Here is a 27,922-nt window from a genome sequence, read left to right as displayed (position 1 = left end):
GGGAGCGGGGGCGGCGCGCGCCCTCTGGCGGCGGGCCGGGAGGGGCGGGAGGCGGATCCCCGAGGATCCCAGGGGCGCGCGGCTCGGAAGCGGCCGGAGCGCGGCATGGCGGCCGCAGAGGAGCGGGAGCCTTTGCTGCGGGCCGGAGAGGAGGAGCGGGAGCCGCGGCAGCGGCAGGACAGGTACGGGCCGCTCGGGCCGGGCGGAAGGCGCCGCGGCAACAGGCGGCCGGCATCGCTCCCCGGAGCCGGCGGCTGCCGGCGGCGGCGCGGCGCGGCGCTGCGCGGCCCTCCGTCCCGCAGGTCGGGCCGGGTCGGGTCGGGCCTCCGGCGACCGAACGGCCGTGAGGTTTCACCCGGCAGCCCGGCCCTGCGGCGTTCCATCGCGGCGCCCTTGCTGTGTGGGCAGCAGCTGTCGTTCTTTCCTTTCGCTAGCAGTTAAACTAGACTTGCTGCAACGCCGAGCGTAGGCAGTGGGTGGTCCGAGGTTTTGGTTTGTTTGCTTTAGTCACCGCTCTGGGAGGTGCCTGGGGTTTTGTGGCTTCATACGTGGTTGTTGAAGCGTGCATGTGAAATCTGTGATGCTCCAGACGCAGAGATTGATTCGGGATCTCTCTCGATGAGCTTCTTCTAGCGCAACACTTGTGAATGGGTGGTATCTGGTGGTACGTTTCTGTTTCTTCCTTTGTTTCCCCTTCGTTATAATACAATGCGATCACGTGTATTATCATATTTTTATTATCCTGCATCTATTAATTTTTACATCTTTCAAGATAGTATTTTTGAACCTGCTTCTAAAGTGGTGTTCTCTTCTCTGTAGAAGTCCATTGCTGCATGGGAGTTAAAGCGCTTCGTGCAGCTGTCCTGTGCCATGTGCATGAAAAGTGCTCACAGTGTCCTGAGAGGACGTGATTGTGATTTCTTTCTCTTTTGCCCTCAAAAACCAGAGATGTGGTGGAAACGCAGGAGCATTACAAGAGCAGGTGGAGGTCTATCTGGATCATGTATCTGACTATGTTTCTCAGTAGTGTAGGTGAGTAAACACGGATGGATTTCAGTGTTCTTTGCTTAGTGGATACATTTGGATGTGAAAATTACAGATTTAACTAATTAACTCCTTTAACATTTAACTCCTTTAACTTTTGTGCCCATAAAAAGGTGCGTTCTGAGTTTTTTTCCTTCAAAAAAGAAGATAAGGCTTGCAAATCAAACAGAAGTTTACTTTTAATAAAATAAATATGGCTGTGTTCTGAGAATAAATGACATTTTATCTAAATCTTTGTTTCATTGGGTTTGTAGTAGCCTGGGGTGATGGTAGAAGGTAGTGGTTGTGACATAGAAACAACCCAAGGAGAGGTTACTTTTATAATCCAAAGTAAAACTTTTAGGAAATGAAAGTAGAAGCTTAGCTCTTTAGAGATAATATCTTTGTGAGAATGTGTGTTATCTATTTCAAAGCACACACCAGAGCTTGTTTTCTCTTGAGAAATTTTGCGTCTCCACTGCAGAAAAAGTTCCTGTTTCAGTCCTAAACAGCTGCCCCTTCAAGTGAGAGTTCTGTTGATTTTTGCCTTCCAGCAACTTTCTGGGGGCCTAGGAAAAAACTGGAGGATTATGAGATATTTCACAGGTTGGTTTTTTTTTTTTGCTATTGTTTCATTTGATGTATTAAAAATTCTTTAATACAAATATATCTGTGTATCAAGACATTCTTTTTACTCAGAGACCTTGTTGTCTTTCCACTGAGAGGAAAAATTCCGTGCAGTTTGTGTGTGCATCTGTATTCTTTTCATAGGAGCTTTTTGCTTAGCACGTATGCAACTGTATTACATCCTTTTTAAAAATAGGCTTCTTTTCAAGATGAATTACTACTCTTTAAGCAAGCCCATAACGCATAGTTTTTTGAGGTGGCAGACTGAGTTTTAAGCCATAGCAGACTTAGGAGGCAGAAGAATGAACCCACAGTAGTTGTTTCAGTAAACTGAATTACTAATAGGCATGGCAAACAAAGTAACTTCAGTTGTGTTTTTACTGCATTGCAGGTTTCTCAATTGTAATTATGTCTGTATGGCCATATCTCCAAAAGGTTTGTAAATATTAATGTTTTTGAATTAATAAGAGGACAGAACTTCTGCTCAGAAATTATGTAGTGTTACACAGAGGTGCAGCAAGGGGAAATGTGTGATCTATTGAGACTTTTATTTTGCCACCCACAGATTGCTTATATTGTTCCATAAAATCTATCAGTTGATTGAATTGAGGAAGGTACATCATAATCCCAAAATGTTTGGTTTTCCAATATTATTTCACTGTTGAACAATGAGTCAGTTGAAATCTATTGATCTGAATACATTTATAGAGTTAAAGCATAGTACATTATGCTTTTTTTGCATTTTGAATAAAAAGGAAGCTGAATCTAGAAACTCTTATTTCTGTTTCGGATTGTTACACGTACACCTCGATAGTGGTAATGGGAAATTTCTTGTGTTCCTAGAGAGAGTTTTGATTTATTTCTTTGTTGCATTCTTGTCAAAAGCAATGTAAAAGGTCTCTAAAATTGTATTTTAAATTATGCTAGGATTGTACTACTTATGCAATTGTAGAAGACTGTTCCAGATGCAAATTTGGAAGAACATATCCTGAGCAGAATGTTAGAGATACTGTTAAAATTGAGGCTGGTGCTGTGTGGGAGAAGAAAAGAAAATGCAAAGACAGATTCAGGCATGTGCAGAGGTGACTTAAGTGATTCTTTGCTCCTAGCCTGTAAACTCTACCTTATTGCTTAATTAGGTCTGTAGCCTGTAATGTTGGTGGTGCTGTGTGAGAAATAGTTGGATTTGTTGCAGATGAGCCACTTCCAGTCTCAGAAGGAAAGTACTTGATGTCGGTTTGGTGCCCTGACTGAGACTGTTAGCAAAGCTTTATTGCCCATACAAAGTGCTATGCAAAAGCAACTGCTTTTGAGGCCCAGTGTAGTGTGTTTATGTAATGCTGCACAGTGCCATGCCAACATGCTAACATGTTCAGTGGTAGCTCATGTTGGACACTGTGTTACTGCATGGTAATACTGCATATACACTCAGAATTACAGTGCAGAGTCAGGTGTTTCAAGTATTGAAGCTAAAATGGTTTTTTATGTTGTAAAAAGCTTTAATACTTTACCTATACAGTTGCTTTGTTTGTTTTTGCAGATTGATCCGACAGCAGATGCGAGTTTCTTGGGTTGGATTATAGCTTCATACAGCATTGGCCAAATGGCTGCTTCTCCTCTGTTTGGTTTATGGTCCAACTACAGACCAAGGAGAGAACCTCTTGTCGTTTCAACCGCAATTTCAGTAGCTGCTAATTGTCTTTATGCCTATGTTCACGTACCTCATTCACACAACAAATACTACATGCTTACTGCACGTGCTCTCGTGGGATTTGGAGCAGGTAATCACTGCTGAACTTACATTTCCGAAAATTAATAGATGCTGTGTCTCACGTAATATCATTAATGTGATATTTTAGTACCTGACTTATCATTATGTGAATGATAATTTATAAATAAGCCAGGTAAAGAGTTTGTCAGTGTGAACTAGTTTATTATGAAGTCATGTAATTGCATAGTTGTAAATGAATATACAAATTCACACGGGTATTATTTTTTTGTCAAGTAAGAAAATATAACTGGAGAATTTAAGAATGAAACTTAGAATTTACTTGAATGCTTCCTTGTTTTTTGTTTCTGTTTTTTTAAGGAAATGTGGCTGTGGTTCGGTCATACATTGCGGGTGCCACTTCTCTTACAGAAAGAACAGGTGCCATGGCCAATACCAGTGCCTGCCAAGCAGTGGGCTTCATATTAGGACCAGGTAGAGCATTTCTTACTTCCTCACCTCTCTGGAGCCGGCTTTTCTCTAATATTCTGCAGGATGAAATTGGGCTTTGGAAGTAAGAATTCTCAGCAGCTGTATGTGGGATGATTTCAAAGCAGTTTGCCACTGATATCAAAGTAAAGTCATGAATAAATAGGATTCACTCATATATGCTTGTATATGTCAATATACACAAAATATTCTGTTCCAAAGAAATTCTGATTGTTTGTAGTTTATAAACTAGCACTTCTGTGTTACTGACTACCAGAAAAACAAGTGCTCTGTTTTACTGGCAGTTTATTCATGGAGAAGGGAGTTTAAGGTTACCCTACCACTTTTCAGAAATGACTGAAAATCTACTTTGCTTCACATGCTGTAGAAAATAACATCCAAGAGATCTTTCTGATCTTATAGTGAGCATCAGGAAGTCTTCATATTGACAAAAAATAAAGAAGTAGTAATAAATATTACAGAGAGCTCAGGGAATTAAACTCAAGTGGTGTTTGTTGGGTCTGGTGTTATGTAGCTCCAAAGAGGGGAGATACCCTTATCAACTTAGTGGGAGAAATGGTTTGGACTTGGCTTGTGTTGTGAAAAGTGACCAGCAACGTTATCCTAAGCAGCCTTTAATCTTTATCTTCATCTCCAATTTCAAGAGACAACTAATCAGTCATTAGGCCTGAAGTGCTCTGTGTACAGTGATACGATGAGGAGAAGTTTAGGGCAGAGTGGTTTTTTGAGTTATAACTGCTGTCTAGTTGCTGTAAACTGTTGATATAGTGTTAAAGGGTCTATAAGCAGCAAACAAATTTGCATTGTTTCTACAGTTTGCACTGGGCATAAATTCAGCTAATTCCTTTTTCTAATTTGATAGGGACTGTTTGTCTGTTTCCTCATGGAAAATGACATAATCGTACATTCTTTTGCTCTGCGATGATTTAAACTTCATTGCAAATAAAATAGTATTATTCTCTTTAGCTCTCCTTTAGAGATACTCCAGCCCCAGGGCCAACGATTTCCATACACAGAAGGATTAGGAAAAAGAGTAAATCAGTCATCTGCACATGGCAAAGATTAACCACTGGTACATTTCAGAGTTGAAAACTGAGTTACTTAAATGTCATTCCGTTTCATGTACAGTATATATGTTACATGCGTATTATTTAAATGTTACAAAGAACTTCTCTGGCTAGTTGAGATTCCCCTGGTATCCATGAGTTCATTTAGAACAGGATTCTCAAAATGTAAGAAGACTGACAGGTAAAATATTTTATTAGGCAATTATAAAACTAGGTAAGCAAAGTTGTTATATGTTTATTCTACGTGCTGTAATATTTTCTTAATATGCTTGTTTTTAGTTTTTCAGACTTGTTTTACGCTTATTGGAGAGGAAGGAATAACATGGAAATCAATTCATCTTCAGCTGAACATGTATACAGCACCAGTTCTATTTGGTGCTCTTTTAGGAATTATTAATATTATTCTCATCTTTGCTATATTCAGGTAATCAAATTGAAAAATTACAAAATATTCTCCCTCGGTTTAGTGGGTGGATTACAATGAACTTTGCATTGGTTAAAAGGAACAGTAAGCCTGAAATCTGGAGTGCCGAAACGAAAATCTTTATCTCTTATTACTTCAGACTTTCTACTTTCTGTAATATAGATCTTTTGCATTACATTGATTTCTGTACATGTTTTTTCTTTAAAGAGAAATAAAGGTAGTGTGCTTCAGGGTTCTGTGGATTTCTTTTAAGAATGTTGAGAGAGGATTTTTATGCAGTTATCCCACTATTGGCAATGACAGATGTTAATATTCTCCCACCAGAGTATTTTGCTTTTTAAATGCAGTGCTGGTCACTGCAGTTAAATGTAGACTGTGCAGGTGGTATTTAAAGGAGCTGGGAGTAATTAGAATAAGAGATGATGCCATTTAGAAATATGCTTAGTAATAGATCAAGTGAATATGTGTATTATTGAAAACAGTTCTGCATTTCCAGAGAGCACCGAGTGGATGACATGGGACGGCAATGCAACAGTATCAATTGTGAAGGAGAAGGTATCTGTGTTTTCTTTGAAGTTTACCCTATGATTATAATTGGGAAGTATTCCTTTACAGCTATGCATGAAAATGCTTTGTGGGGAGTCAGAGAAACAAAGCCTCCACTGTCACACGGGGAATTACACTGCTGTGTCCTTCTGACCTTGTCAGAGGAACTGCGGGTGTGCCGCTTTCCACTGTAAAGATGTGTAGAGCAGTTTGCTTGTTTTGCTGCTGCTCAGGACTTGTCAGTCTCAGCATTACAGTGCGACAGCAGATGGCATAAACAATTTGAAATCATTTTCTCTCAGAGGAATTGGAGTTTTAGCAATTCCATTTGGATCTGAAAAACATTTTACTTAAATGGTCAAAGCATAACTGTCTGCCTGCCCACCAAACTGTGTGTTAAATGCTTAACAAAGTAAAAAAAATATATTACTGTCTGTAATCATCATGTAAAAAAGCTTAGTTTGCAGATTTGATTGTTCTTTTGTTTCAGAAAGTGGTGGTCTGGATCAGGATGCAGAAGGAAACATTGACCATGTTGCTGTTGTAGCAGTAAATTTTCTTTTCTTTGTCATCTTGTTTGTGTTTGCAGTCTTTGAAACGTAAGTGTGGCTGTGTTCTCCCAAAATGCTGTGACATATAACATAGTCTAGCAGAGTATTCATGTGAAATTTTTCTATTCATTTTCTTAATCATACTCTTTATAAATAAAGTGTTTCTAAGTTCCAAACCATATGCAATTAAATTGCTGTATCCTGATAGACAATAATGAATTAAAGTGCAGGAATAAGTAAAAATATGTAGCACAGTATGGTATGTGGAACAGTCATGTAAAAGGTTTTGAATGAATGCATATACATATCTTGAACTTCTTAACTCTGAAAGCTCCAGTAAAGCTTATTTTGGTAATGATTGAAACAGTTGATAATGCAGTTATATTTGCAATATTTTATATTGTTCATGGAATAATATTTTTAAATACACAATTTTACACTACCTGTTTTTTTTGCTTTTTTTTAATACATATAAGGAGGTAATCTATTCACTCTCCTATTTTCTTTATGTAAGAAAATAATTCTATCATCTTTTCATAAGTCATCAAAAAAAATATATTGCGTATTCTTCAAGAACTGGCTGTTGTGTTGCAGTATTGAATTTGGTCTAGTGGATTTATTATTTTGTAAATGACAGAAATAATTTATAATCAGTCTGCGTTCACTGATGTGCCTGCTGGAAGAAAATGCTTCTACACCACTGTGTTTGATGTTAAGGACAATTTATGTACAGAAATGCTGTAGAGAAGATGTTTGATTTTTGTTTACATGTTGTCTTAATAAATAATAATAACAATGGCATTTTGCATTGTCAATTTAGCATAGCTACTCCGTTGACGATGGATATGTATTCCTGGACCAGGGAGAAGGCTGTTTTCTATAATGGGATAATCCTTAGTGCAATTGGCGTTGAATCAGTTATTGTTTTCATGGTGGTGAAAACGCTGTCTAAAAAGTGAGTTGATGGATTTTCTTGGAATGTTATTGTATATGTATATAAGTTATATGTATATAAGTTATATGTAACTTATGTTAGCTAAGCCTGAGAAGTTTTATACCAAGTCCAAATCTGTATTCTGGAAGTCTCCTACTTGTCAGTGAATTTGGGCATGCTACGACAGTGAAGTACTTCTGATTTTGACAGAGCCATGATACTACAGTTTTTTTTTTTTGTTCTAGTAATACGCCCCCTTCCTTGTCTGTCTTTTACCCTAGAATCACAAGAAAAACCACAGTAACTTAAAACTGTGATTTTGCTATTCTTGTTGCAGATGTTTTGGTGGGCATCTTTTCTACAAGTTAGTGAGTGGGCTATGTCATTAACACCTTCCCAAATAATACTTTAAACAATATCTTTAATTTCATTGATAGGACAGGTGAACGTGCCATACTCCATGGAGGCTTACTGATCGTCTTAATTGGATTCTTTATCTTACTGCCTTGGGGGAAAAAACTACCAAATATCCAGTGGCAAGGTATAATTCCAAGTTATGCTGAACTACAGTCATAATGTTTTATTAAACATTTTTATTGTATCTCTTCTTTATGGCACATTTTACTTGTTTTTACAGCAATAAAAAATAATTCCATTCCCCAAACAACCCCCAGTGAAATGGTGATGCCTTTCTGGAATTTGCAAGTAATACAGCTTCCATCCAACCATTCAGAACCTGCAGGCTGCCCCATCACACAGTCTTGGTGCCTGAATACTCCCATGATCTATCTGGCTCAGTATATCAGCTCTGACGTACTAATAGGATTGGGCTATCCAGTTTGTAATGTTATGTCCTACACTTTATACTCAAAAATTCTAGGCCCAAAACCTCAGGTAAGCACAATGCCTTATCAGTTTGTTTCACTTATTTCCCACTTTCTTCACTAAGATGAGGGCACTTGCAGCCCAGAAGGCCAACTGGGTTCTGGGCTGCACTACAAGAGGAGTGGCCAGCAGGGAGAGGGAGGTGATTGTCCCCCTCTACTCAGCTCTTGTGAGGCCACAAAATTATTAAATAAATTATTAGTTTAATAGAATTTCAGAAAAATGAGAAGCGCTTAGACATTTCTGTATTTTTTAATTCAGACAGTTGGTGGGAATTCCTGGCTGGCTAAATCCTGTCTAACTATCTCTGTTTTAGGGTGTCTACATGGGATGGTTAACTGCTTCTGGAAGTGGAGCACGCATACTTGGACCGGTTTTTGTGAGCCAAATATACACTCACTTGGGACCACGCTGGGCATTTAGCTTAATATGTGGAGTGGTTGTAGTCTCTCTGTTAGTCTTGGAAATAGTATACAAGAGACTTATTGCATTTTCTGTCAGATACGGAAGGATGCAAGAAGAGAGGAGTTAGTTAAATACATAAGCAATGAGAAGATAAAAACAATTTAAAAAAATAACAGTTGCTACTATTTGATGGGAATTCCTAACCACTGACCTTGGTGGATGTGTGATAAGAACTGCAGATATGTACTTATGCATTGACAGAACACAAATTCATCATATCCTAATATACTGTTATACCTGCTGCAATAGAGCTTTTTGTATTCCACTTTTCTAGCAGCAGCAGAAGGATGTGAATGAGTTGAATCAATACAATGGCACATTTGAAATGCTTACATGCACATGTGCACCAAGTGCAACAGTGAAGGTCACAGGCTAAGAATGTCCCTTTCAGGAAACAGTATATCTTGATTCTGTGAATCAGGATTAGTAACTCTAACTATGAGATTAGTTTTGCTGCAAGCACTTTGTACAGAAAAATCACTACGTAAATTAACTACTGGATGCTAGTTTGCTAGCTTCTGAGCACTGGTTAATGTAAATTGTCTTACTTGGTACTCTACATTAGCAGTGTAAGAACTTTAAGTGTGACAATTGTAGAACACATGCCTGCTTCACAAAAATAGCTACTTAAGTTAGTTAAGAGCCATTGGGAAAAAAAAAAAAAATCAATCTTTATGACTTACTTGAACTACAGTAATTAATACTCTGTTTCGGTACTGTTGCATTCAATGCCTTTTTATAGCAAGAAGGTTAACCTGCAAGAGCAAAGTATAGCTTTTCATAACCTTACTCGAAGAAGGAGTTAGTAAGCATAATAGTGTACAGTTCCATTGTTGATGATGAAATTGAGTGCACTGTGCCACCACCGAGTAATCAGTCTGAACTAATGCTAATTAAGTAAAAAGGAGGAAACTGATGGTTCCTTAAATGTTTACTTTTATCTGTAGACTTATTTTCTGATAATGTAGTGTAAGAAATGGGTTTACCTTTGAATCAATTATTTTTACTTTAGGAAGTGAATTATTTTTCCTTCTTAACAGGGCCGAAGTTAATCTGTACGCATTCATTTGATGTTTCAGTCCTACTGGGGAAAAAAAACCTGAAATAACTCCAGTAAATACAAGTTATAGCTGCTGTTTAACATACTTACTATCTGATGTTTTCTGAATATATTAATATATTAATAATAAAGTAATGTTACTTAACTGTTAAAGCACTGAATGACTACAGAATTAAAAGATGATTTTTTCAACACCTACTCAAGTGAATGCAAAATGTCTTGCTGCAGAACTCCAAAACATTATGAAAAATGACTTTGCTATGTTAGTGGTGAAGATGAACAAACAAAAACTTACAATTACATCAATCACAAGTTCTTTGGACATGAGAAATTAGAGGCTAGAGAGTGTTTTCAAGGAGGCTAGCAGCAATTCAAATTTTGTGTTCTACAACTAAGTTTGTGCTGACTGTTAGGACAAAGCATTTTTATTATTTTCATGGATTAAGGATAAAAACAGTAAATATTCAAAGTACTTAATACACCTTAACAATACATTGAAGATTTCAAATGCTTTTGCCACAGGAGTTGTATTTTCAGCAATTCTACTGTTATTTAAGCTGCTACATGATTGTTACAGGTTATCAGTCTTTGAATCTTATAAACTATTCTTGTTGTTGAAAGGTCTTTTGGTCTATACTGTAACTTAACTACACTTACCTCCCTGTCACATGTCTTTGTAAATTAGTGGAACCATTTTTTAAGCATTTATGCCTTTTCACTTCCTGGTGTTCACTACTTAGGCTTTCCTCAACTGTATGTACACTCGGTTGGCACATCCAAAGTGGATTATGCCTGAAGATTTTCAGTGTGAGCAATATTACAAATTTTTAAACACAGAGATGGCCCATATGTCATCAAGGGTGAATTGGTACTATGAATGGCAGGCATACTATAAACAGAAATATTTTAAAAGCACTGATTGCCTTGCAGCCTACCTGGTTTATCACAGAGCTGAAAGAACGCTCACATTCTATCCATGAGTGATAATATAAATGGGAATATCAACACATAAGAAATGCTTTCAAACAGCTACTACAGTGCTGGTTCAGTTTGTTACTTGTTTATAATAGCCTGATTCATAACATGTAAGAAAGGGTAAGTGTCTGAAGTTAATAACAACTGATGATTATATAACAAATGGAATCATTTCACTACAGGAAGCGTAATTTGCTTTTCCTATTGAATTTCATCTGTACATACTTCAGTTACCTGTAGTCTAGGGGTAGAATACTAAACATACAAAACCATTGTGTGAATGTTCAGTTCAGCAAGTGAGAAGAAGCTTTGTACAATCATTTTATAGTTATTTGCCCTGAGCTTCATCCGTATACCAACATATGATGCTCTAAAATAACACATCAGCTTCTGGTACAGTTGAACTTTACTACTTACAGGAAAAGGGTCTCAATGAACTTGAATATGAAACAAAGAGAGCTGGATGCTTACCACTGCATTTATTTTTTGGGGGTATAAAATGCTTGTGCAGGGAATTCAAAAGCTGCTGCTACAAAAATAAAAACAAAAAGGTATAAAACATGTACATATTTACATATTACTTGTAAGACGTAAAAATACAAGTTATTTACAAACACAAACACTTGAACAGCACAGATATGTTTTCCTTGATTATCATCACTGAGTAAGCAGTGGGGGAAGAAAAAAATAGGAAAGATTATTTCCAAAAATGTGAGGTCATTTAGAATTAAGTTGCTCAATGTTTTGCTTGAGCAAGTTTATCCATCATTTTGAGGAAAAATGTGCTTGTAAAGTATCTTACAAAAAAAATTGTAGAACAACCCTTCCCTTCCTATTTTTTTTTTAAACCAGAATTTTGAAGCATTTCTGGATAAGCTTAGTAAAATCAGTCACTTTCACGTCAGTGAGTGTGTTTATTAAGCTCTTGTGCCCAAAGACCTGCTTTGCTTTTATCAGTGGGGACCAGTTGGATTGGTAAACATCACAAGAATAGAAGACAGACAGTGCAACTTCTCTTTGATGTATTCCGGCAACTTATCATTTTCTCCATACCTGCAAAGGCAAATAAGAACATAAAATTCAAATATGTACCTGATTTGGAGGTTTGCATATATAAGGAAATAGAAGAATTAACTCAAGTTTGATGGCCTGTTCCCCTCCAATCCCTATTTGTATTTAACTGAAAAAGTATTTCAGAATAAGAAAGTTTAATGTAAAAATGTCGGTAAGCTATAATAATATCCAGATCGTGTGTTACCACCTTGAACTTCACACAGAGGAAGCATGTTACTGAATGGCTGCATGAGTAAAGCAAGTGCCCTGCATCCAAAAGATGTCTAAAACTTCATCTGATCACTTTTTGTCTATGTACCCATGTTGACATGTTTTCTCCCTAACACATTTTCCCTAAACTAGTAGTATCTTAAGAGGAAAAAAGAAAAAAAAAGATTAAGGATAAAGGATTGTCTTCCCCTCTCTCTTTTAAATACAGTAGCTGTTTTCTGAGACTAAACAATAGTCTTCATTATCAGGTTTTGTTATCATAAAAACATTTGTTATCCTGAATTCTAAGCTTTTATTCATAAAGCTTATGTAAGCTAATCATCTGAAGAGATGATGAAAAGCTAAGTTTTAACAGCAACAAAAAGCAGCAGTTATGAAGTTTACTTATATCAAGTGACACTAGTGACACTCACCTAGTTGTCTGGCCATCTGGAGAGGTGTAAGTGATAGATGAAACACCTGCTTGGGCTACCAGTTGGGATCCATCATTAAACTGAACCCATACTGCTCCACTGGTCAGCTAACAAGAGCACAGTATCATTTGGAACGATAAAAATCAAAGATAACGCATTTAGAATTACTCTATTAAATGAAGCTGAAATGCTTTGTCATAGCACCTTCTACATAAGCAAACCGTATTTTAACTACTTCAACTTGTATCTAGAGGGAAATCTGAATGATAGAAGGGACTCTAATGGGTGATAGTAGCCATAAGCAATCGGTGACAGCTGCAAATACTTAACTGGCATTACTTTGGTTTTTCAGTTTATGTAGTTCACCACAGTATTTATCTTAACATGCTTAGTAGAGAGGATCTTTCCACAATTTTCCTATCTCTGTAGCAGGGCACAACTCTACATATATACTTCACAAATCATGTTTGAAAACTTCATTATTAAAAAAAAAGAAAAAGACTCCTTTATCACTATTTCTCACCTGTGAAGCCCAACCAACATTTTTCACAAAGACTGATTTTAAAAGTTGAGCTGAATTTGGGCTGCATTCTGTCTGATGAACAGAGGAGCACGTACTTTCAGCAGCATTGGCCGTAAGTGTAGACTTTTCATATGACACCACCTAAAACCCAGAAATGACAACATTAGCATAGCTAAGACCAACAGATTATACACCAACTATAGTGGCTAATTACCACCCTTGTTTCTTTAATCTTTTCCTATGTACAGAGAGATTTGGCCTATATGCTTCATTTAACAGCATTACGTTGTAAAAGCCTATGAGATTTCAGAGGACTTTTTCTACACTAAGGCTCAGTGTTGTGAAAATGGGGAATCAGTGAAACTTTGTCCTAAGCAGACTCCCTGCTTGAAACTCATTCTTCCCATGTTTTATTGTCAGGAAGTTCCATCCATTTTTAGGAACACATATACAGTTCAGCACATATTAGGTTATGAAATTGGCTTCATTCAGCTGACCATTTGGACAGTTTCTTGTGGGTTTTTTTTGTTTTTTTTTTTTTGTTTTTTTACAGAAATAAAGATACTGCTATTATTTGAGAACTAGAATATTGAATCTTAAACACAGTTCTATCATGGAATCATATAGCACATCGAGTCCGTTGAAGACAGACAAATATTTACTTACACTTAAAAAAAAAACCAAATGCAGCACCTTTTCAGAATGTTAGCCTCAACTGCTAACATACTAGGTGACTGCTATTTGCTACACAGGCCCTCCGAAAACAAATTCAAGACAGCTCTGTGTAACATGAGAAAGCAATTTTCAAGCTACGTTCCCAGGAAACATTTGTGAGAAAGCTTTGGAGGACATCAATTGAGCAGTCCATTTCAAATTTAGACATGACAGTTTAATTGAAAGCAAAAGTTTCTACTTAGTATGCTTACAGATGGTTAGTAAAGTCATACATTCATAATAATTACACTATTTCAAATAGATCTGCAGTTTCAGTTCCTACTGGACAGTGTTTGCTGTATGTTCATGTACTTACAGGATTACAGTTTGGAGCTTGAACTGGAGTAGAATTGGCCGCTGTATTTCTATCCAGTGCCGTAACTTCTTTTGAACAGTTGGTTTTGTCCAACAACATTGGCAGTAGAGCCTTTGGAGATTCAGTATTACCAGGTTTTCTGGAAAAATAATGAGACAAGGAGAAAAATTACCTTTCCCAAAGAGACTAAAGCAACAAGCAAGGAGACCTAGCTGTTCATTCCATAAACCACAGGCTACACTTGATGGCACCAGTCTTCCACAGCCTTGTTTTTATACATGCTAGTTGTTAGTTTGGTTAAGTCTAAATTTACAAGGTTTTTTTTTGTCCTAGTATCAAAGAAAGGTATGCAAGACCAAACCAGCATTTTTATAAATGCCATAACAGTAATGATTATTCTGCTAGTGACTATGAACCTTTGTTTAACAACCCTGGCTCCTGCTTCCATTAACTGCAGAAGGCTGCTCAGAAGGAATATTCAAGTCCATCAGTACATACTGGTAAAAATGTTACCTTCCAACAATTATTGGAAAAAATGGAACACTTTCACTCCTTTTTTCTTCTTCCAAAATAGCAGATTCCAGTGCAAGGCATATGCGATGTCCCTGGAATTAGATAGAGCTTGTTCAAGTTTAACTGAGAACAGTCTAATTGTTTCACGCTTTTACTGTGGCAGGTGAGCCTACGTACGGAAATGCTTTCTTCCAGAATATTGATTAGAACCATGAATGTCATTAAAAAAAAACAACTATACTACCACAAGACTCCCTGGTAATTTCAGCACATTTGGCATTGTGCTCTTAATCCACATCTCCTCCACTTTCAAAAGGACTAGAAAGGGGAATAACAGATCCCTACATTCTATTCAGAAAGTCACAGAACAAAAGGCAGGCTGAATTAGATTTTTTTGACATTTTTACTATCTATGAAGTTCAAAGACATAACTACTTTTGTGACTGCTAATTGGGTGACTTGAAACATGAGAAGAGATAGCAGGCAACCCAGTTAAGCACGAGCAGTTCTGTTGTATTCTCAAGAACTGCATAAATTCTCTAAGTCTTCATCGTGGGGCAAGTACAACTGTTACCCCTACGTGAATATTTGAGCTTTAAAAACAAAAACATCATTAGTCACCACAAGTCCTTTTCCACCTCTCATCGCTGTAATGATAAATATGCAAAGTGACATTAGAAGTACATTTGATATGGTATCTAATTTCTTAAGGTTGTTTTGCATTTGAAAGGGCAACATCAAGCCATTTACCTCATTTGCATGATCCATATATACTTGCATTTCCTTCTTCAAACCTGTTTCATTTTCTCCTTTCAAAGTGAAGGATTTCCCTGATTTTTCAATCACACGAGTTATACCAGCTGTCTTGTGTATCTTTGCTCCTGTAAAAAGCATTTTCTAGTCTGATTTCCACACAGTGCCAGTATCTATGAAATACACATCTGTGCCATTACATTCCACTCAATTGAAATGCAATTCACCAACTTGAGAATAACTTCAATAATACAGCCACTTCTGGATGAGCTCTGTAACTTAAACTGGAACTGTGACATTAGTGGAATACCCTCTATGCTCAGAGATCACTATTTAAATAGGCTGACTCATACATTTGTTACATTTTAAGAACCACCTTTCTAAACATTCATCTGAGATAAAATTAATGTATCTAACAGCATTGCCAAAAATTGGGTAAGTATGACCTACTAGTATTTGACATCGTTCTCTCGATGGCAGACCCTCAGTCACGGAACTGTTACTAAATTTTTTAATCATAACTTTCATTGAGGTTTAGCTACATATGGCAAATTCAGCTAGTTCACAGAAGGCCTGTGATGAGAAAACAAGTCAGTGCTGTCTGGTTTGTTAAAGGTACAGCTAGAGAAGATGCCCATCCGCTTTCTGAAATTAACAGTGGAAAACAAAGGCAAGCTTGGAGGAGCAGGAACACAGCTTTCAGTAAGCAGGTTTAACTCCCAGAAGTAGAGCCAAGGATCTCAAAAGAAAACACATAGGTCAATAATACCTTTGTAATGCACTCACTGAAGAAGATACCAGAAATAAACTAATAAATAACTGATCTTTGAGCACTAGAATAAAGACAGAGTGATAAAGATCACGTTTCTTGCATTTCTTCAACCAGAAGCATCCCCTGCTTAACAGTATTTCAGTGTTTTAAATATCACTTTGCATAATTGCAAAAATGAATACATACCATCATAAAAACATATTTCAACATCTGCAGGAGGTGAATTTTCCATCAACATGCACTTGGCATATCTTGTGTAGAATGTAACTTTGGGGGTTTTTGTTCTCACCAACTGCACAAACTTGGCTGCATACTGGTACTTTTTCCAGTACTTTTCTAAAACAAAAGAACACAATACTTTAAAACACTTATCACTTGTCAGATTAAACACTGTACACTAGCTTGAATATCTATTTTATAACTGAATGTCGTAAATATTTCTGTCAACTACTGAAATATGAAAGAAACTGAGTTTAATTTCCACCCATCCACCACAAGCATACAACTTCAGTTGCTGTCTCTTCAATTAAAATAGTTCAGAACATCAGTGTAAAAGAGCAAAGTACTGCATGCATCATTTAAGTAGCTATTATGGTCCAGCTGGCTTCACGGCTCCAGGTGAAACCTGACTTTGCTCTCCAATTAGATGAGCAGTTTATTTTTAAGAACTTGTAGTTAGCTTGTTTGCTCTTTAGTTGTTTATATTAAGTATTCTGTCAATGCTTTCAGATATCTTTTTCCCCTTCTCACCCCATGCTATGTAAATATTAGGAAGTAAAAATTAGAGAACGTTTTTTTAAAGTTTACTTGATACTTCTTCAAATCATATTTAAACAGTTTCCAATGTGAATAATAAAAATATGGAAATCTCAAGCTTAGTACGCTGCATGGTAAAGACTGTAAGCAGTTCCTTATTATTTCCATAAAAACCACTGAAAACGTGTTTACATTCTCAGCAAATTTCAGAAAACCTTCCAGTAAAACTACTTTGACTCTTATTCTGAAGCGAGTTTCATCCTCCTGATTATCTAAGAAGCAGAGGGTAAAAGCTAATCTCCAGATTCATTTAAGCATCACATTAGTCATCATGGTTTAAAAATTAATGTCACATTACCTGGCAAATTGTCAAAATTATACATACAGCTGTCTTCAGGAGGAATGGGCGGCCTGTCGTCAAGAAGGAAGCCTCTTCCTTCATTCGGGTGATAAACAGCAATCTACAAAAGAGGGACAAAAATGTATTTACAGTTGCAACTTCCATGGAAGTAAGGCACAGGTTAATGTAATTTACAATGAACTGCTCTACTCCTCTAAGTGATTATTTTATGGCAGCATCTTTCAACAATGCTTCACTATTCCATAAGTCCAAATTCATATGGCTGTGCCGTGGCAGTGCATGGGTGCAAGGGAGAGCTTATGTCTGCATGTACATTGACAAAGCATTTCCAAGCACATAACTGCTTAAATTAAAATTTAAAAAAAAAACAATGAAAGAACAGAATACAGTAAGCACTTGGACTAATATTAAATAAACTAGAAAATCTCACCATATTTCCATCACAAGATATTCTGAGAACTTCTTTCACAAATTCTTGTGAATGGTGTTCTTTTATAAACTCCATACACACCTCCCCAGTATCTAGAATGCTCACCTAGAAAATTTAAAACAAAACCAGCAAGTTAAACTCAAAAAAAATTTACTTTCTAGCAGGTTGAGTTTGCATTTTTTCCACAGATGTCTTATAAACACAGCTTGATTCCAGAAACATATGCAATAGAATATTTCTAGAATATACTGCAAACTGATAAATACTTCTCACACTAACTTTTAGATTAATACAGAACGCTTCTTCATGGCACAAACCTGGTCAGGGAGGATGTGGCTTCTAAGTGACAAACCAAACCAAGACAGGTCAGCTCTATTATGCTCTTAAAAAACTAAGAAGAAATGGAGGAAGGAGAAGAGACAAGCGAGACTGTAGGAAATGGAACAAAAGGCAGAAAAGCAATAGCAGGAACAACAACCAGAACACTCACACAATCAGAGGGATTAACTGAACTTGATTTGTTTTGTTTTCTCCCTCATTTACGAGAAAGGAAAAAAGCAGTATTTAAAAATGTTCAAGTACTGGAGAGTAAAACTCTTTTCATATTAATAATAATCCATTTATTTACCCAATCTGTAAAAGTATTAGTCTTTTAACCATATCAAAAGTTTAAAAGCAACTTGCATAGATAAGCAGTCCAGATATTTGAAACTGTAGGCAATATATATGTGGTCAGCAGTTCTTAGGTCTTCTTGTAGGTTCTTTGCATGCAAGCCAAAAGCACTGCAGCAACAATATTTGCTTGAAGTGGCCACAAGGTTGCAGTACTCCATATACAGAAAAAACTACAAAGAATTTTACTGATATTTTTGAACTAAGTTATTAGCAGTATAAATTCATAACTTAACTTTACTTATAGAAACTTTTTTCCTAAAATTCCTAACTGATTTTTGAAAACACGTTTGCATATTTTAAACTTAGTTTTAAAAATGGATACATACCACTGCATTTTTTGTTTTTTGCCTGATTGGTTTTAGCCTGTAAGCACTGAGAGGTGATACTATACTTCGCAGTGTAGGTTTCTGACGTGCCGATGGCTCTTTGCCCCATGCTTGGTTTTGCTCTGAAGCTGGCCAAAGGCCACATGAAGATGTCTGAACTTTTTCAGATTGGCAGAGAACTTCGGGAATATATTTGTTTGGCTTTCTCTGATTTAAACAATGTGAATAATCATGGGATGCATCATGATTCCGTATATCCTTTAAGGTGTTCCATCCATTTCTCGATGCATCTTGCTGCACATCCAGATGATACCGAAAGCCTCCATGTGCATTACCGTGATCAGTTAGGTCTTCAGGTGGTCTCAGCTGAGCTGAAAGCATTGTAGAAGAACATTGGAGATTTGAAGAGTCTTAGGAAGCCAAAAATTGCTACTATGTTTTGAAAAGCTCTTCAAAATGTTAGGCAGCTTATTTAAGCAAGCAGTGTGATTTCTTTAATAGCTCAGTTCAATCAATATTAGACCTCATAGAATTTCAGTGGTTATTTCAAATAAAGTTTATTTAAAATTAAGGCTCTCATAAATATATCTGTTATGACAGCCTTAATATGTTTCAAATCACCTCACAAAAGCAACGTGAAACAAAATGCTAAGACTTTAACACTCAATCTGTTGGAAGATAATTAATTAGCTGCCATCCAGATAACCACTAAGATTCACATATTTCAAGTTAGCTAACAATAGTGTTTAACATCAACTGGGTTTTTAGTATTCCAAATGTTAAATGTGCATGCTAAAAGCCTTCCAGTTGCTTGTTTAAAAGAAAAAAGACTATATTTTTATACTTCAGCTTCATATAACTGCTTCTCTACTTCTGATATTTAAGCCTGTGATTAATGGCTTAAACAACAAAGGTGCCTCACCCAAATAAGCAACCCACTCCTGCCACGTTGTAGAACAGCTGAGAAGCAACCAAAAATTAAATAGGATTATTTGGACCATATGTCACATGATTCCAGTTTCCTATAGATAAGAAGGTAAGGAGTCCAGTAATATCAGAACAAAAAAGGAAAGCCATGAATGGATTTATGATTTAATTTTATGATTAGATTTCATTATTTGAAAATGATGTAACACAATGCACGACAAGAACACCTCCTTCCCTTCTGTGCCTTTTGTCCTTTCCTCCACCCCTCCTTCTGCACCCTCATTATCTTTCTCTCTTTCACTGAGGTCACATCTTCTTTCAAGGCTTATTTATTTGCCCATCTAAACTAAAAGTGTCTTTTGAGTCACCTGTTTTATTTACAAGTTCAGGTAAGGACTGAATAACAAGGGTAGGTTCTAAAAATTAGTTTTCTTCTTTGTGCCTTTAATTGTTCTTGCTAAAATGCTGAAAAAGTAAAGAACCACACTTTGGGAAACTAAGCATTCAAATAACAGTTTTTTCACTCTTCTGAAGGCAGTTATGTATAGCTCATTATATCAATCCAACAACTTGGGAAGAGTACTATCTAAAAAGCCTTCTGAAATCCAGTCACCAATATTTAGGATGCTAGTATTACACTCCAGCATCACAGTTGTGGCCAATCCCTTCCATCTAAGTTCAAAGAAATGAAATTTGGAAAAACAACAGAAATAGTTAAAGGTTACAACTCTACCTTGAGTGCAGAGATACATGACTGATTAGTAACTCACCATTTGTCTGCATGCTTCCAAGCCACTGCTGCATAGTTTCAGCCTGGGACTTCTGCTCTAACAAACCAAAAGGGGGCTTCATTGGATAGAGAAAATTTGAGCTGCAAAATAAAAATTACATATGTAATCAAGACTACATCAACAATGCTTGCACAAGTGTTAAAATGTTACAACTGCAGAAATGACAACTCAAAATATACCTTATATTGAAATAGGAAAGTAACTTCTGAGAATTCCTTATTAAGATTGTGAGAAAGAAAGGTTCATTTTACACAGCAGTGCACAGAATACACAGATCAGATCTCCATCTAACACCAAACACCCTAGCATCCCTTGCGTGTTTGACACCGGGACTGGTTTGTATATGCTGGGAAAATCTGTCAGATGAGAATAAAGAAACCAGAGTTCCCATGCAGGAAATATAAATTCAGAACTAAGTTTCAGGTCATTATATTTGACTTTGTTTGTTTGTTTGTTTCCTCCTTTCTGGGACAGAAAGTGTTGCTCATTTTATAATCCTTAACTTGTACTTTTTTTTTTTTTAATCTTGTCTTGGTTTAAGGCATTGCTAAAGATGAACTGAAATAACCTAGAGCAGCAAGTACATATATTGGCAGTCATGCACAGAATGACTCCTCTTTGTAGAAGAGACACAGATGAGGGGGAGAAGTCAGCAAGGGTCTCTATTACAGTCACTGTGAAGAACAAAGTACTCAGATTGCTATACAAATTAGTAAATAATTAGTAGAGCTCTAGCAGTATAAATAAAAGCTACAGTCCAGCTGGTACACATACTGCATCTAAGAACTGTAACACAGGGGGCAGGCGGAAGGTGAACCTCTCCATACCAAAAACATCAAATATTACCCCCTATATGCTGTATTCAAGCTACAAGCATAGAAACTTTTGGTACTTAATGCAATCTAGTTTTAAGAAAAAAATGCTTCTAACATAAGATAACTCTAAATTTCATCGTAATAAGAACTCATTCTTACTGTGGTTGATCTTTTACAGGTGGAGATATTTGCCCTTCAAAAGAGCCAGAACTACCAGAAGTCTTTTCCTTAAATATTTCTCCCATATCAGTATAGCTGCTTGCAGGTGAAAAGCATTCTGTGTTTTCTCTCGTTCCTCCTCTAGGCTTGGAAAGCAGTTCCATGGAGTGACACCTCTCAATGACATTGGATATTCCTTGAGTCTGACTGTGGGATGTGCCAGACCTATCTGAGGAGTGAGCTCTTCGGAGGTAGCGGGAATGTGGTCTCTCTTCAGCAAGTTGCATGACTCTTCCCCTACCACTTGTGCCAGTTTCTTTCCCTTGAATTCCCCACTGATGAAAAGAACCACTCCCATCAACAGATGAAGCGTTACTGAGATTCTTGTTTTTAGGAAAAAAAGTAATTTTATTTGGAAGCGGCTGTCCCACTAACAGCTTCTTCTTTTCCTTCAAGCAGCCACTGGTACTGATGCTGGAAGAGCCTGTAAAGGTGGTAGAGATGGTAGCATTTCCACTGTCCATAGAATCTTCTGAAGTTCCTGAATCTTTGCTCCGTGCAGAGCTACACCTGGACATAAAAGGATGATCCAACACAGAGGAAAGACTCAAACGATCTGCTGGATTTTTGCGAAGTAATTTATGTATAAGGTCTTGTGCTTCTCTGGACAAAAAGGCTGGCATTTCATAATCTGCTAACACTACCTTATTCAGTGTGTTCTTCACCGTGTCAGTGTCAAAAGGTGGCTTTCCAATAAGAAGAGTGTAAAACATACAGCCCAAAGACCATACATCAGACTCAAGTCCATGCGGACTCCTTGTGGCTATCTCTGGCGAAATGTAATTAGGAGTTCCACACATGGTATAATGCTTTTCATGAGGCATTTTCAACTGAGTTGCTAGTCCAAAATCAGCAATCTTGACGTTCATATTACTGGTGAGTAAGAGATTGGAAAGGGTGAGGTCCCGATGCAGTATTCCATGAGAATGAAGGTACAGCATACCCGTGATAATTTGATGCAAGAAATGTCGGGCTGCCAAAAGCACAAGAACAAAAGCTTTAGTGCAATAACTGCAATCATAGCTCTGAAAATAATAACCCTTTGAAGTTTACTACTTGTCTCTCCTTTATCTTTTCTTAACTAGTGAGAATGTTTCAAGAGCATTTAAGTGTCATGCTAATGAGATAGGAATGACACTTTCTGCTTTTTTGCTTGAAGCAACGTAGCACTATTGCCTTCTACAACAGTCCATAAAATACCATTCTGTAATGCAGTAATCCAATTTATTTCTGTGATAACAGAAACATGCAATTATTTCCAAAGTCTCCTTAAATTAGGCTTCTGAGAACTTGAATTTTTAAATCGCTCTCGTCACTTTCAGAAACAAACACATGAAGCCAAACATCTTCATTTTACACAAGTTATAAAATACAGGAGACGATTTGGATATTTGTTTCATCATTAGCAAATTGGCAAACCTAGAAGTATCTCAGTTTCTCATAACCTTCTATATTTATAATACTAGCATAATATTTCTGTTCTCTTACATTAGAAATTCAACCCAGGCCATTCTATGATTCTGATTCTACAAAATTCAGGAAGTATTCAAGCTGTAGCTTACAGCAAGAACAACAAAACCTCATCCAGTCTCAGACAGTACCATTTGTTATGATGTTTCAATTCCAGCAATTTTAAGAATCATTCTTCTTAAAGCAAACAATTTACAAGCCTTCCTCTCTTTGCAGATGGCAATGACTGCAGAGGAACAAACATTTGCAGAAATCACCTATCAAAGAAAGAGGCCTTTTTTCCTAAATTCAAGTCAGTAGTTTTATCAGCTTTCAGAAAAAAGGTTCTGATCAGATGAACTACTTCTGTTGGAGCAGACCTGAATTATACAGATGCCTGTGTAACAGTACCCCTTTAATCCAGCCCTACGATAGCTTCCAAAAAAGTCACTAATTACAGTAGTTTGACAGAATAAGACTAGAAAATGACAAGCAGGTAAATTAAAACAGCAGTGCAGAAAGTGACCAACTCAGGAATTCTGGGAACAGCAGAAGCAACAAACAATGAATCCAAATGGGGTGAAACCAGAATAGCATGTCTGATTGCGCTGTAAATCACTACACACAGCAGCTTACTTTGCTGTTATTTCTTCTGGAGCTGCATTGTTTTGCTTTGCCTTTGAATGATCCATGCTACATCTGAAATTCTCACACTCATTTAGACAAAAAATTTAGTAAATTTTTTAAGTGCAGTTGATCTTTTCTTTTTTTTTTTCTAGACTTGTGCAAACACTATTCACAAGAGTAATGGCCAATTTAAAGTTTTAAAATTACTGACAGCGAACTCTAAATGTAAGATAGGATTTTTGTTTTAGTCTGCTGGCTTTCATGAGAAACAAGTGAAACTGTAGCAGGATTTCTCCTCAGTTGCCAGTCTTTCAAACAATCCTAGACCAAGCATCAAATTGGATATTTCTTCCTCATACTGGACTTCTTCCTAACTTAGCCCTTAAATAACTTGTACACAGTTAACTGCTTTATCTTCATTTACACACACACTTGGAACACACTGAAGATTTCCAACGATCTTACATAAGATGAGCTAGAATCTGGAAGGCCAATACAGTAATTTGGTGTATAAAGGTAAGCTCTACCTTTCTGTAGAGGCTGACATCTTCTCTGAAACCCCAAATAGCATGAGCTACTGTCAAAGGGTGTAAACAGAAATAAAAGCACAGAAATATTCAAGTGAAAATGTTTATCATAACTTACCTCTAGGTTACCACTTCTCACAAGTTTTTAAGCTGTACAGTTTCAGATTGATAGCTGTTTTAAGTGTTCTTTCTCTGGAATCGGACTTATTCAGTAAGTCAACATGTAAGTACAAAGAGAGCTTTGTAGAAAAAAAGACTCACCTTCATCTTCTGAAAAGGGTTTCTTTCTATTCTTTATGTATCTACTCATTTCACCATTGTGACACATTTCAAGTATCAAGTACACATAGTTGCTATCTTCAAAATAGTTATAAAGCTAGGAAAAAAAAACAAGGAAATTAGAATACCTGAAGACCACACAGCAAGTCACATATGCAGTTACTGCTAAAAATACATGAATCTTACCTCAAGAATAGATGGATGCTTTAGCTGACAATGTATTTTCACCTCGTTCTGAACTCTTTGTACCATTCCCACTTTGTGCATGGCTTTTTTGTCTATCTGAAAATAGATCACAATATTTTTCAAGTAGTGCAGCATTGATTACATACATTTTGTTAACCAAACTCAAAATTTTAACTGTTCGATACATGTTTTGCCTGAAAACCCTGACATATAAACAAGGTTTTAGTTTTGCCTACTAGATGCTTTTTATCTAGCATGCATTTCATATCTTAGAGAAAATGAGAAAAACACAGTTGTTCAAATAATGAATAAACAGTAGCAAAATTTGAGAGAAATCCAATTCTGAGCTTGCAAAGCACACATGTTAGAGGTAGTCAGTATTTAAAAAGTGGATAAATGCAAGTACTATACGTTGTAATAGAAACTAGCAAAATATATTTGAAACAAGAGTTACTTTAGTAAAGGTTTGCCCTTACAGTGAGGGAAACATTTAAAGGCCATCACAAGTTAAAAGGCTGCAAGCTGCTCCTGTGCTCAGGACCTCTCAAGCTAAATGATGTTTTTGTAGGTGCCAATTTCTGAATCATAATTACAGAATGACTGTATAACTACGACCGAGTACCTCAGCTCAAGTCATTTTGACAGCAACGTTAACACTTTTAGTAGTTACCAACGTGGGCTTTTTGATTGTGCTGCACCTTCCAGGACCAAATCCCGCTCTCAGCATCGGTTATTCAGAAACAAGAGGTCCGGGCACAGCCACCCTGACCTGCCGCAATCGCCCCTGCTGGGGGATCCCAGAAGCCGCAGATTCCCCCGGCTGGCCGCCTTACCATTTTGATAGCCACTTCCAGGCCGGTTTTCAGGGATACCGCTCTGTAGACCCCGGCAAAGGAGCCCTTTCCCAGGAGGTTCCCCACCTTGAAGTCCTGCAACGCGAACACAAAAGCGCCGTCAGCCCCGGCGCGACGGAGAGCGCGGCCCCGAGAAAGCCCGCAACCCACAACCGCCGGAGCGACGCGGTCAGTACCCGCACGGAGCCCTCGGGGCCGCGCAAGCAGAGGGCGGCGGGGCCGCTCAGCGCCGTGCCGGGCATCGTCCTCCCCGCGCCGCGCCCGCCTCACACTGCGCCCGCCGCCTCCCGTGGCGTCGCGGGGCAGCCGCCTTCCCGCCGCCCGGCCCGCCGCTCCCGGGGGAGCCCGCCGCGACGCCGCTGCCATGGCAGCGCCGCGCACGGCGCATCGAGCCGCCCGGGGCCCCTCGGGGGCCGGGCTCGGGCCGCGCCCCGCCTCAAGGCGGCCCCCGGCCACCCTAACCGCCGCGCCGACACCGGCGGCCGCCTCCCGCCCGGGAAGGGGACGGCCCCGCCCGGCTCGGCCTCGCCCGCGGCAAACGGCGGGGCGGCCCGAGTCAGGCCTCCGCTCCCCACCTCTATCGTCTCGCCGATGCAGGTCGCCATGGCGCCGGCCGCTCTCCTCGGGTCTCGCTAGGGGTTCTCCTCGGGACCTCGGCCGCGGCTCGCCATCACGGCGCCCTCCGCCGCCCGCCTCGTGCCAGGCCTGCTCGCTCGCGGGCCCGGCGGCCGCCCCCCTCCCCCTGCGCCTCCATTTTGAAAAATCGCGCCGTTACCGCCCCGGCCCCGCCCCGGCCCGAGCCTGCGTCTGACGCAACCGCGTCGCGCGGAACGGCCTGTGGCGCCATCGTTCAATTTGGGGGGAGGAGAGATGAGTGTTGCGCATGCGCGGAGCCTCGTGCGCCCGTTCCCTGCCGGCCGTTAGGAGGCGCTGAGGTAAACGCAACCCTGCTGAGGGAACTCCGTGCGTACGGCTGGCCGCTCTCCGCGTACGGCGTCCTGGATCGTAGAACCGTTAGGGTTGGAAAGTACCGTGTGGTCCAAGCGCCAGCCCATCGCCCCGTGCCCGCCAACCCGCGTCCCTCAGTGCCACGTCTACACAGCTTTTGAACGCGTCCAGGCACGGTGACTCCAACTCCACCGCCTCCCTGGGCAGCCACGCTTTCTCAGAAAGCGAAGAACTTTTCCAAATCTCCAACCTGAACCTCTCGTGGTGCAATTTAAGGCCATTATTTCTCACCCTACTGCTGTTAGCTGGGAGAAGAGGCTGACCTGCACCTGCTGTCAGGGGTTGTAGAGGGCGATGAGGTCTCCCCGAGACACTTCTCCAGACACAACAGTTCCAGTTCCCTCAGCTGCTCCTCGTAAGACTTGTGCTCCAGACCTCTCACCAGCTTCGTTGCCCTTCTCTGGACATGCAGATACACTGATGTGGCATTCCACCTTTTCCAGTCTTTGCCAGCTTGTTGACTGTAAGTCTTGACAGTTTTTGCTGCCTGCCAGCTTTCATCGCTGGAATAAAATACAGCGTTTTGCATGCTGCACCTTCTAGGAGGCTGCTCTGCAAGTTGTACGGAGTCATCCCCTCCTTGATGGCTGTAAAATGGGTCCCTGATCATTGTGGGTAAGTGTTATGTTCCAGTTGCTGAGAGTCTTTAAGTGTAAAAAGGGAACTGTGGCTGACTAAATGGATTAGTCTGTGGAGCTGTGCGCCATTAAATATCATCAGTGGTTTGAGTAATTAGTTTGGAACATCAGCAAAAGTGGGACTTTCAGTCGAGCATCTTTGGAAGAATTTTAGTTTGAATAGTGATGAGTAAAGTTGTGTGAGTGAGTTCATGTGTCGAAAGTATGACCAATGCACACTGATATTAGGGCCAGCTACACAGCTAATTAACAGCATTCAAAGTTTGCATGATCATGCAAAAGAGAACGTTTGTAGCTAGAGATAATGCCTTTTAATATTAGCCACTGTAGCTGGAGAAGTGCATGTGCTTCAGGGCACAGGCTAATTGTATGAGCAATGATAATTGCCTTGCTATTGAAATTCATCTGGGTCTATCACTGATGAGGCAAATCAACTTTGACCTTGAACAAAATGGCAGAGGTGCAGTGTCAGTACTTACACAAATGTCCATGTAGATAGTGTTATGTAGACTTGTGGACAGTACTGTTCTCCGTACAGTCTTGTAATTTGTACAAGCAGTTTGTAGATGAGTTAGAATGTGCTCTGTCATGGAAAAAAGTCTGGAAAAAAAAGACAAAGGGTTTTATGGCTCAGGCCTTTTCTGTTTTACACTGTCATCAGGCGTATTCAAAAAGTGTCGTATATCATGCAAACAGCATGATCCAAAGTTACTTTTTGGGGGGGCTAATTATCTTGTTCTGACCACTGGTTCCAGTACTCATCCATAACTAATACTGTGTACATGATGTAGTCCTATTTCATGTGCTAGTTTAGATTGTAAGTAGCTAGCAATTACAGTTTACTGTGATGAATTTCATAGTCAGAATGTGAAGGTGATAAAATTGAGTCTATTTCTGTATTTATTTCTGACATTAGGGATATACATGATTTTGCTGGATTGGACCATGAACAAAGTTTTTATTTTAGCAGGCTGTTTTCATGTTAACTTCC

The 27,922-nt window shown here is 38.8% G+C and overlaps 2 protein-coding genes across 9 annotated transcripts; one reads left to right on the top strand and one right to left on the bottom strand.

Moving 5' to 3' along the window:
* The first annotated feature begins 20 nt into the window (after positions 1-20).
* On the top strand, positions 21-11,340 carry MFSD8 (major facilitator superfamily domain containing 8). Of its 7 annotated transcripts, none has more exons than XM_031607459.2 (12): positions 21-182; positions 947-1,032; positions 2,042-2,085; positions 3,191-3,431; positions 3,740-3,853; positions 5,215-5,359; positions 5,856-5,914; positions 6,396-6,504; positions 7,277-7,411; positions 7,828-7,931; positions 8,028-8,284; positions 8,592-11,340. In XM_031607459.2, exons 1-12 carry the CDS (start codon positions 106-108, stop codon positions 8,805-8,807), a joined length of 1,587 nt encoding a protein of 528 aa, XP_031463319.2. In that variant the 5' UTR covers positions 21-105; the 3' UTR covers positions 8,808-11,340. The 7 variants fall into 7 exon arrangements, with proteins under 7 accessions (XP_031463319.2, XP_089994877.1, XP_089994872.1 ...); XM_090138746.1 differs by having other exon boundaries at positions 42-182; positions 820-1,032; XM_090138747.1 differs by lacking the exon at positions 21-182 and adding an exon at positions 318-664 and having other exon boundaries at positions 820-1,032.
* Positions 11,341-11,669: 329 nt separating this feature from the next.
* PLK4 (polo like kinase 4) lies at positions 11,670-26,050 on the bottom strand. 2 transcript variants are annotated; one of them, XM_031607453.2, is made up of 16 exons: positions 25,861-26,050; positions 25,265-25,360; positions 24,432-24,527; positions 24,228-24,342; positions 21,304-22,336; positions 20,309-20,409; positions 18,612-18,982; positions 17,611-17,715; positions 17,178-17,280; positions 16,250-16,399; positions 15,289-15,419; positions 14,539-14,630; positions 14,026-14,164; positions 12,996-13,136; positions 12,473-12,579; positions 11,670-11,828 (listed from the first exon to the last, which is right to left on the bottom strand). In XM_031607453.2, exons 1-16 carry the CDS (start codon positions 25,888-25,890, stop codon positions 11,729-11,731), a joined length of 2,910 nt encoding a protein of 969 aa, XP_031463313.2. In that variant the 5' UTR covers positions 25,891-26,050; the 3' UTR covers positions 11,670-11,728. The 2 variants fall into 2 exon arrangements, with proteins under 2 accessions (XP_031463313.2, XP_031463312.2); XM_031607452.2 differs by lacking the exon at positions 25,861-26,050 and adding an exon at positions 25,462-25,595.
* Between the last annotated feature and the right edge of the window lie 1,872 nt (positions 26,051-27,922).

Source organism: Phasianus colchicus, chromosome 4 (genome assembly GCF_987193195.1).
Source record: "Phasianus colchicus chromosome 4, bPhaCol1.hap1.1, whole genome shotgun sequence".
Lineage (NCBI taxonomy): Eukaryota > Metazoa > Chordata > Aves > Galliformes > Phasianidae > Phasianus > Phasianus colchicus.
Note: the sequence above shows the minus strand (reverse complement) of the source record. Positions and strands in the feature narration are given on the sequence as shown.

Coding starts and splice junctions, on each gene's coding strand:
- MFSD8 (XM_031607459.2), top strand. CDS start 106: ATGGCGGCCGCAGAGGAGCGGGAGCCTTTGCTGCGGGCCGGAGAGGAG. Junction 2,086..3,190: donor TATGGCCATATCTCCAAAAG/GTTTGTAAATAT, acceptor TTGTTTTTGCAG/ATTGATCCGACAGCAGATGC. Junction 5,360..5,855: donor CTCATCTTTGCTATATTCAG/GTAATCAAATTG, acceptor CTGCATTTCCAG/AGAGCACCGAGTGGATGACA.
- PLK4 (XM_031607452.2), bottom strand. CDS start 25,527: ATGCCCGGCACGGCGCTGAGCGGCCCCGCCGCCCTCTGCTTGCGCGGC. Junction 24,528..25,264: donor TGGAAGTGGCTATCAAAATG/GTAAGGCGGCCA, acceptor ATCTATTTTCAG/ATAGACAAAAAAGCCATGCA. Junction 13,137..14,025: donor AAGCTCCAAACTGTAATCCT/GTAAGTACATGA, acceptor TCTGGGTTTTAG/GTGGTGTCATATGAAAAGTC.